The sequence below is a fragment of the Kryptolebias marmoratus genome, linkage group LG18 (assembly GCF_001649575.2).
Source record: "Kryptolebias marmoratus isolate JLee-2015 linkage group LG18, ASM164957v2, whole genome shotgun sequence".
Classification (NCBI taxonomy): domain Eukaryota; kingdom Metazoa; phylum Chordata; class Actinopteri; order Cyprinodontiformes; family Rivulidae; genus Kryptolebias; species Kryptolebias marmoratus.
In genome coordinates, this window is record NC_051447.1 from 20,899,100 (window position 1) to 20,908,398 (window position 9,299).

The 9,299-nt window shown below is 39.4% G+C and overlaps 2 protein-coding genes across 4 annotated transcripts in view; both read left to right on the plus strand.

The window, feature by feature from the left end:
* Window positions 1-4,154, plus strand: part of ptpro (protein tyrosine phosphatase receptor type O) — a gene marked incomplete at its 5' end in the record, with an annotated part of 42,861 nt that extends 38,707 nt beyond the window's left edge. Inside the window, 1 exon segment of the mRNA XM_037981233.1 lies at window positions 353-4,154.
* A 1,139-nt stretch (window positions 4,155-5,293) lies between these two features.
* ncaph2 (non-SMC condensin II complex, subunit H2) overlaps window positions 5,294-9,299 on the plus strand; it is an 8,681-nt gene continuing 4,675 nt past the window's right edge. For 2 of the 3 annotated variants that reach the window (XM_017440497.3, XM_017440499.3), the window contains exons 1-9: window positions 5,294-5,407; window positions 6,186-6,298; window positions 6,405-6,506; window positions 6,584-6,645; window positions 6,721-6,811; window positions 6,904-6,960; window positions 7,030-7,109; window positions 8,679-8,812; window positions 8,985-9,118. In XM_017440497.3, coding sequence (XP_017295986.1) covers window positions 6,191-6,298; window positions 6,405-6,506; window positions 6,584-6,645; window positions 6,721-6,811; window positions 6,904-6,960; window positions 7,030-7,109; window positions 8,679-8,812; window positions 8,985-9,118 — 768 coding nt within the window. In that variant the 5' untranslated portion in view covers window positions 5,294-5,407; window positions 6,186-6,190. Of the gene's footprint in view, window positions 5,408-6,119; window positions 6,299-6,404; window positions 6,507-6,583; window positions 6,646-6,720; window positions 6,812-6,903; window positions 6,961-7,029; window positions 7,110-8,678; window positions 8,813-8,984; window positions 9,119-9,299 lie in introns of all 3 variants that reach the window. The other variant, XM_017440498.3, reaches the window with a different exon arrangement.

Here is a 9,299-nt window from a genome sequence, read left to right on the forward strand (position 1 = left end):
TCCTCGTTCCGCCCTCGTTCCACCCTCGTCCCGCCCACGTTCCGTCCTCGTTCCGTCCTCGTCCCCGCCCTCGCTCCGCCCTCGTGTCCTTCAAATGTGCGTTCATGCTGAAAGGTTTGAGTGCGTAGTGTGTCCCAAAAAAGAAAGTTAATGACGTTGGAGTTGTTGGAATGCTTCAACATGTCTGCAGTACTTATTTTTTTGTTCCAGTTCTGGTTATTTAAAGACTAAAATAGTTTGACATGTTGAATCTGTGAAACCTTGCTTCTGATTGGCTGAACTGCACCTCTGCAGTAAATCAGGTGATAAACTCTTTATCCTGAGCTTAACTGGAGTCTTTCTCGTCTTGCAGGCTGAGAACATGCCCGACCTCCTGTGCTTCAGGCATCCTTCTCTGTAGAAGACGACCCGCTTCATCATCAGAACCAACAACACGACAGAGAAAATTCTGATCCAGTCTTTTTTATTTGAATAAGTGTTAAAGCTGGAGCTCTGCCTTAAGGGAATGTTAAACTACAACCCAGAACCCGACCAACTCCTGCCAACGTGGGTTCTGTTCGGTGATTGCACCATCACTCAGGCGACATGATGCAACGACTCTGGCTATGACTCAGCAGTTTTTCATTTTACTTTTGGTTTTTAATCTCAGGAGTTTCTGAAAAGCATTGAGCACACTGGCCACTAAAATCGTTTTCTTTGGCCTGATTTTAAGTTTTGGATCGTTCAGAACGAAGCTCTGGTTTAATAACGGTTTACACACTGCCATCCGTTCTGAACGGGTCCGACCGGCTGCCTCCAGAGGAACAACCCCAGAAAACATCCAGAGAAGGATGACCACACGGACACGGTGCTGATATTTGTCTCAAGCTTCTACCTGGGGAGGCGAGGCTTCGAACGGATCAGCTGTAACAATCTGAAACGCTTGAACATCTCCAGGACCAGAAGTGAACATGTTCTGGGGCCCCAGATCACATTTGAACAAAAACAGTCAGAGAATATCTCCAAATTTGGTCAAGAGGGTTAGGGTCAAAGTTTAAATGAAACACCTTCACTGCTTGAATCAGCAACAATAAAATGTTTGCTGCAAACTTTTTTCTCTTACATAATTTTTCTAAAATGTTCTCAGCCAGTTTCATTTATTTACAAAATAAAAAAACTAATAAAAATTAACATTTTCATGAATTTTTGTTTAGGTTTTGATTGAAAATCCCAAAATGTCTGAACAATATGTATAAATGACGTGAAGACTCAGACTTCAGGTTAGTTTCAGTTTCTCTACCAATCGTCTTACGATGCGTCTCCTAACCGCCATCAAAAATAAAGATGGCCGAAGCGTCTCTGCTTCCTCTTGTTGTTCAGAACTGCCAAGGCGGAGGCCCTCGATTCTAAAGCCCCGCCTCCACGCCCTCCCAGCTCATTAGCAGGCTGTCAATCAGTGTAATTAAAACTAAGCACTAAAAATGTGTATTTGAACATACAGCAGTGAGGCAAAGGCTGCACGAATATCTGAACTATATCTTTATATTTTAGTCAGAAAAATGTCCCATTCGTTTCCATGGAGGGGGCGGGGCTTAAAGTGTACTGGAACTAACCAGTAGGGGGCGCTTGTCTTTGTGTCTTCAACTTGCAGCTTCTGGTCAAGTTTTCAGAATAAATCTTGGCGAGCCTTTTTATTTTTTATTTTTCATGTTTTTACATGAGAAACTTGAATTTGTTGCTGGAGACACAATTTTGTGTCTAAATAACAATTGTTTGTTATCACAGCACCAATTATAATTTAGTCTTCACACAACAAAAACTTCAGACTTTGGATTTCCTGCTAAATTTCCTTCAATACTTAGTTACTTAATACTTGAGCTTATATCTCTATTGACTCTGTTACTGTTTGTTTCATCCACTACATATTTACATTCAAAGGAACTGTTTGTAATAATAACTTTTAATAAAACCTGTTTATCTACAAGAATTCTTTGGGTTTTAGACCCATTCAGAGGTGAAGTCAATGAATCAGAAGTTATACAGTTTTTACAAGAAGTATAAGTTTCTAAATAATTACAATATTTTTGAATTATACTCAGCATTACAAAATGTAAGAAACAGGAAAATAAATCTTGTCAGAAAATATAAAGAAGCAAAATGAATTTATGAAAATGGAAAATAAGACTAATTGTTTTTGGGATGATAAAATAATGAACCAGTTTTAGTTTAATGTGTTTAAGATGCTTGTCATGTTCAACCTGACCAGCTTCTGTGACACTCACTGTCTTTAAATTTTCTGATTCTTCACGCTGCTTGTTTTTGATCTGCACTTCACAATTTTAGTACAAGAAAGTATTTTTGAACTCCTGATGTAAAAAATATATTTATGGCATTGTAAGAAACTCAAAGACAAAAGAAAAGTCAAAATTAACATTTATGTTGTTCTGGGGTCCCCTGGTGGCTGTTTGATGGCCAGTTCTACATCCGATTGTACAAAAACTCATCATCATCATCATCATCATCATCATCAGCTGCTGCTTCTATCATATCAGCTTCTCTTCAAACACTTAGTTTGGATTATTTCAGTGAAAAAAAAAACAAACTACACTTGATGACCATACAGACTGTCCGCCGGTCACTTCCTGAACCCAAAGTTTAATTATCTAGAGGAAGTACACAGTGTCGTCAAAATAAAAGCATCATGCTAAAGTTTAATCTCAGTTTCAACAGACAAAACAGTTTATTTCTGGATTGTGTTTGTCTCCAGCAGTCTCTGTGTGTGAGAGAAGGGGGACACCTGGACAGGTCTCCAGTCCATCACAGGGACACAGGGACACATAGAGACAGTCAGTCATTCAGTCTCACTCTCTCCTAGGGACAGTTTAGAGTTTTCAGTGTACGTCTGTGAGGAGAACCGGAGAACCGGAGAACCTGAGACCTTCTCGCTGTGGTGACAGCACTAATCAACGTGCCTCACCAAACTAAAATATTTTATCAAAATAATTTCAATTTATTGTCAGTTTTTGGTGCTCCATACGTTTAGTTGAAATTCCTTCAGCATAAAGAAAAACATTTAGAAGAAATCAGAATCTTTAAAACATTAAATGTAAATACATGGTTCATTTTAGAACTTGAACCAACCTTAGCAAACAAAAAATGGCTCTAACTCAGTCAAACATTAATAAAGATGGACAAAGCATCTCTGCCTCCTGCCACTGTTCAGTAGCCGCCATGTTGTATCTTTGTCACTTGGGATGTGGGGCGGTACCCTCAAAAGTCCCGCCTCCACACACTCCCAGGCTGTCAATCACATGTAGCAGGACATTTTCATACTCTGGAACAAAGAATTCTTTAAATCAAGCTATCTTTACAGTATATTACCGTTATCACACCGGAAGAAAAACACTCCAACAGAAAGGTTTGAGTTTAAATTTGTACTCAGCTTTTTTCTTCTAATACAATTTTAAATGTTTATATTTTCCAAAATGTGAAACCTTTTTGGAATAAGCCTGTAAACCAAACCTGACAGAAAAGAAAGTACTGCTTCAGTTTTACCCCGACACTTTAAACTTTAAATCTTTTTGCAAACCATTTTAGATGTTCGATTCTGTTTTTGCTCCAGAGAAGCAGGTAAAGCTTTTATTTTGACAACTGATTTTTTGTTTTGACGACACTTTGTATTTTTGTCTAAAGATTTCAGAAATCAGTGAATGTTTGTTAAGAACAGGATCAGTTGTTGTGGCCTTGTGGTTCTACATGTCTTTACTCATTTGATGTTTGGTAATTTGGTTCCACTGTTAGATATCAGATGTACTGTACATACTTCTACTGCTTAACTGCTTCATCTCTACTTGTCATTGCTGAGTATCTCTTGTGGAACTGTTGCTTTAGAGTCTTAATTTTGAAGTTGTAAATGTGAATCGTTCTCTGAGCCAGCACTGCAATGTTCCACTGTTTGAAGACTCCAAGCTTGTGTCACAAACATCTCAAGAACTTGCAGAGACTTTTCTGGAAACTCAGCATTAGACACTTTTACAGTTCTTCTTGCTTAGTGTGTCCAGTCAGAGGTTGTACGTCATTGGTGCCATTTTTTTGTGCGTTGTGTCACTTACAGTTTGATCCCAAACTGTTAGTTTTAATGTCTGTTGGGAAAAAAAATAAAATGTTGCAGTAAATGTTTGTTCTGCAATTTTTTTATATTCACCCTATTGTATGAAAAACATTGTTTAGTTTGGTGTTAAAATGTTATAAATACACACAGGTGTGTGTATATGTATGTCTTCCTGAAGCTCACCTGTGAGGTCAGACTCTGGTGTTGGACAGAAGGCTCTCAGTCTCTGCCTAATTCATCCCAAAGGTGTTCTGTCGGGTCGAGGCCAGGGTTCTGTGCAGGCCCGTCAGGTTCTTCCTCATCCATGTCTTCATGGACCTTGCTTTGTGGAACAGGAAGAGGCCGTCCACAAACTGTTCCCACAGGGAATTTATATATATATATATATATATATATATATATGTGTGTGTGTATGTATATATATATATATATGTGTGTGTGTATGTATATATATATATATATGTGTGTGTGTGTGTGTGAAACTTAATAACATGAACAGGACACTAAGAGTCTTCATTGAGAAATGTGGAGGACAACTCTAGAGGACTATTCAAAGCCACCTGCAGCATATACCAAGGTGATGCACTGTCCCACTCCTGCTCTGCATGGACCTGAACCCCTCAGCCAGATGGTTGCAAAGAGTGGCTCTGGATGCTGGTTCCAAAGTGGAGCAGTCATCAGCCACCTCCTCTACATGGATGACATCAAGCTGGAACATCGACTCACTGATCCACCTCACCAGGATCTACAGCGAGGACATCGGCCTGTTGGACTTGATAAGTAGGTAGGTAGGTACATTTATTTATATAAGTGCAGCCGAATGGCGTCCAAGAGAGGCAAGGTCACTTATATACAGGTCCTAATAAATCTGTGAAAGTAACTGGAAAACATGCAACAAGACTTTGTAATAAATGTAATCTCCCTGAAATGGTTCAGCATGTTCTTATTGAAATGTTCTGGTTATGAATCAGAAAAAAGGCATTTCCAAAAAGAAATAAATGAAATGAATATTAAATTTACAATTAATAACATTTTTACTAGTGATGTCCGTAAAGTAAAAGATCGAATTATTTTTTTCTTGAAACTTTCGAACTTAATAGAGAGAATTTAGTTGACTTCATTAGTTTCTTTGGGTTTTTTTTCTGTTTATCTCGTCCACACTCCAGGTCGGTAGGTGGCGCTAATGCGCCTTCACAGATGATCTGCCATGAAACAAAACAAGGAGGAGAAGAAGAAGAAGACAGAAACCAGCGAAGAAGAAAATTAGCGCGGGACGTTTAACTGTTTCCGGATATAGAAGCTGTTGGCGTCGCTTCGGTGAGTTTTATTTAGTTTTAGTTTGTTTTGTCGTTAAATGTTTCTTCTTTACTGTAAAAGTTATAAAAGTCCGTCTGTTTACAAATCTGTCAAGGTTTAAATTTTAGTTCAGTCTTTGTTAAATTTTCCGGTAGAAGATTAGTTAAATAAAAAAAACAGACTTCTTGGAAATGTTTTGTTAAAATAATCATAAATGTGTAACCTTTGAAATTTTATTAGTTGGTTAAAATAGCTGTAAAGTTATAAATAATAAAAGTAAAAGATAATAAACATGGGGAAACTGGTTACCTTATTTGGTTTCTAATAAATGTAATTTTCTGCTTGTAAAGATGTGAATAAACCGCAGATTTATAAAAACACATTTTAACACTCAGATTTAACTCAAATATTAACTGATTCATACAAGTCTGAATTAAAACTATGTTATTGATCAATTTGTTTTAATGTCACAAAAGTCTGTAAAAAATGTCAGAAAATAAATGAGTAATAATTCACAGAAACGCTGAAATAATAAAAACTTTAGCATTTTTTTATTTAATGCTTAATTTTACCTCTTACATTTCATTTAATTATCTTTCTTTTCTTTTTTCATTTCTGAATTAATCAGCTGCTGGATGAACTTTATTTTTCTCTAATTTAACACAATAAACACTCATGTTACTACATGACTGCACAGATTTGAGTTGATGTTTGACGCCATCGTTTGTTAAAGTCAGGTGAGGCGTGTGATCTAACGGCAGGAACTGTGACATCACTTCCTGTTTGGCCTCTATCACAGACACCATGGATCCCACAGAGAACAGGTTCACTCACCTGCTGCAGCCAATCAGAGAGCTCACGAAGAACTGGGAGATTGATGTGGCGTCGGAGCTGAACGACTACCTGGAGGAGGTAAACGTCTTTGCTTTCTTACGGTCAGCTTATAAAATAAATATCCACCTGTTCTGAACGTGAGGATAAAATAAAGACCAGAATCCTTCATCTGTCTGATCTGCAGCTGGATGAGATGTGCATCACTTTCGATGGAGGAACAACCAGACTGAACTTTGCAGAAGCTGCGCTGCTCATTCAAGGTTCTACCTGCATCTACAGCAAGAAGGTAAGTGATGTCGGCAGGGGTGGAGGTCATGTGACCAGTGTGGGGTCATGTGACCAGTGTATCTCTGGGTGTTTCAGGTGGAGCTGCTGCACAGCCTCGTGTACCAGACTTTGGAGTACATCAGTGACAGGAACAAGAAGTGAGTTTTATTTTCAGGTTTCAGACGAGTCACAGCAGGAGGGTTGGGATCCTGTGGTCTTTGTTCCGTTTGTAGGCGGAGCAAAGAGGCGGCGGCGGCGGCTGCAGCTCAAGAGGGCGACGCAGGAGCGATGCAGAGCAGCCATGACTCTGATAACATGGCTGTGGTGAGAACAGAACTCTGCAAAAAGTTTGGTTCAGTTTAAAATCTTCTGTATCGGTTGCAGTGCATTGTGGGTTGTGTTTCTGTTTGTTTCAGTTCACTCCTCAGGACCTGGAGGCATCAGAAAACTCTCAGATGTCTGATTCCAACCCAGTAAGATTATTTCCTGTCAGACTCCAAACAGTTTATCTGGATGTGTAACTGTGATCTGGGTTGTTTCAGACGGTGAGCGTGGTTCCCCTTCCACCAGAGTCTCTAATTCCTCCAGAAACCCACGAGAAGCATAAGCTGCCTTTTATTAGGTCAGTGTCTGCCACATCTTTCACCGCTAACTCTAACCCTACTGACTGTTCTGCTATAATCTAGAAAACGCAACGTGGTTCCAAACGGCAGAACCACCTGAACAGTTCGGTGGTTCCGAGCAGAAATATTGCTTCTGTTCTGTAGAGTTTTTAGTCTCATGAGCAAACGGAACATGTCAGCTGCTCCAGGGCTTTTTTATATATATAAATTAAAGGCTTAACATTCCGTGAAGGAATGCATATCGCCTGCCTCTCTTCATGCTATATTTTATATAATTTCATATTGAGTTATTCATAGCTACTTTGGTTAAACCTTGAAAATACCTGGGATCTCGTGCAATATCTGGTGATATCTTCTTGATGTTTACCCAGATTTTTTTATATGAGTGATGAAGATAAACCACAGTATTTATTTAAATATGATGCGTTTCAGATAGGTCGGTTTGTTTTAAAAGCCTGGCATCTTCGAAAGAGGACACTTTCTGTTTGAAGTGTATTATAAGCTCTGCTTGTTTATTATAAATACAGCCTGTGCTACAAAAAGCACAGTACAGTACAGCATCTCTCTATTATTCATTGGCCTGGAAGTGAGACATGTGTTGGTGCTTTGTTTGCACTTTTTCATTTATGTTCATTTAATTTATTTGTAAATGTGACTTAAATTAGGATTCAAATTAGGTGCAAACAATTTGTATTTATTTTAATTGTATTTTTGTTTTAAAAAGTATTTCAAAAGTGCCTTTTTGTAAAATTGTAGTTGTGTAAATATTTGACACAAATATCTTACAATATCACATAATAAATAGCCATATTTTCAACTATCCTGTCAACTTTAATAATTTTATTTACTAAATCACGGTCGGTCGGCGATCTGCCGCTGAATGGCCGCCTACCACCAGGCTTAGCCTCTTTTCTGGGGGAAACCCTGGATGTTAATGTTGGGCTGTCTCTTTCTTATAAGCCCGTGGGGGCTGGACACCTTTTATGGTGTACGGCACAAAAAAACAAAACTGACTAATAAACTGTGTGAACTGAAGGATTCGGTGAATGAATCATTTTAATGAACTAATTCTAGTGATTCAGTTCACTACTGGTGAGCAGAGCAGGATGAGCCACCACAACAGACCATAATATCAGACTGGGCTGTCTTCTACAGGCTGCTAGTGAACCATCAGAGTTCTGGCTCAAAAATCTGGACTGTTTATACATCAGGAATTAACCTCAACCAACCCACCTACACCACGACTGGATTGTCTTTACCTGCTGCTCCTTTCGTTTTGTTGAAGTGTTGAAGGAACAAAGAGCAAAGTTATCGTAGAAACATGATAATTATTGTTTGTCTGGCAGCGCCTGCTTAGAAATGAAACTAAGACATGATTTTATCTTCTCTAAAACAAAACAAAGGAAAAATGTGTCCTAGCTCTTGCATTCTTTGTTTGCATTAAAATGGCATTTAAGAAAAGCTTTTGGTTTTATTGAGCAGAAACCACAAATACAACCTGGTTGTGTTGAACTTTCTGTAAGTTAAACATCCTGAACTCACACTGTGCCGATCTCTCTGTGAGTCAGTGTGAAAGGTGAGGTGGTCTGCAGCCAGAAGGACTTCAGGACCAACCTGTTCATTCCTGGTGAGGAGAACCTGATCCTGCTCACACTCAGACCGACTGAAGCGTCCAGGTTTCTGCTGGATCAACATCCTGCAGGTTTGTCTCGTGGCTCTGCTTCCTGCTGATGTTTGTCCTGTTCGGTAAAGAAAGATTTGCTGATGATGTCATCATCTAACTAACTGTCTCTGAATGTGAAGCTCCTCTGTCCTGCCAGTTGGAAGAGTTATTCTGCAGAAAGATACATCTCCACAGTTTTCTGTTCCTGTAGTTGATGCTGCAGAAGCTGCAGTCCAACCTCATGAAGATGATTCTGCTGCTGATGATGCTGCACAGAACTTCCTGCCTGTGGACGACCTCATGGAGCTGGATCAGAACCCCGTGGAGCACATCGAACGGAACCAAGTCTGTACTGATTCTGTCTTGATATTCAGCTGGATCAGACGAAGTGTCTTTGTATTTTGGCCTGAAAACCGTCTGCGTCTCGGCCTGAAACCCGTCTGCGTCTCGGGCCGAAACCCGTCTGCGTTTCAGACAAACCCGTCTGCGTCTCGGGCCGAAACCCGTCTGCGTTTCAGACAAACCC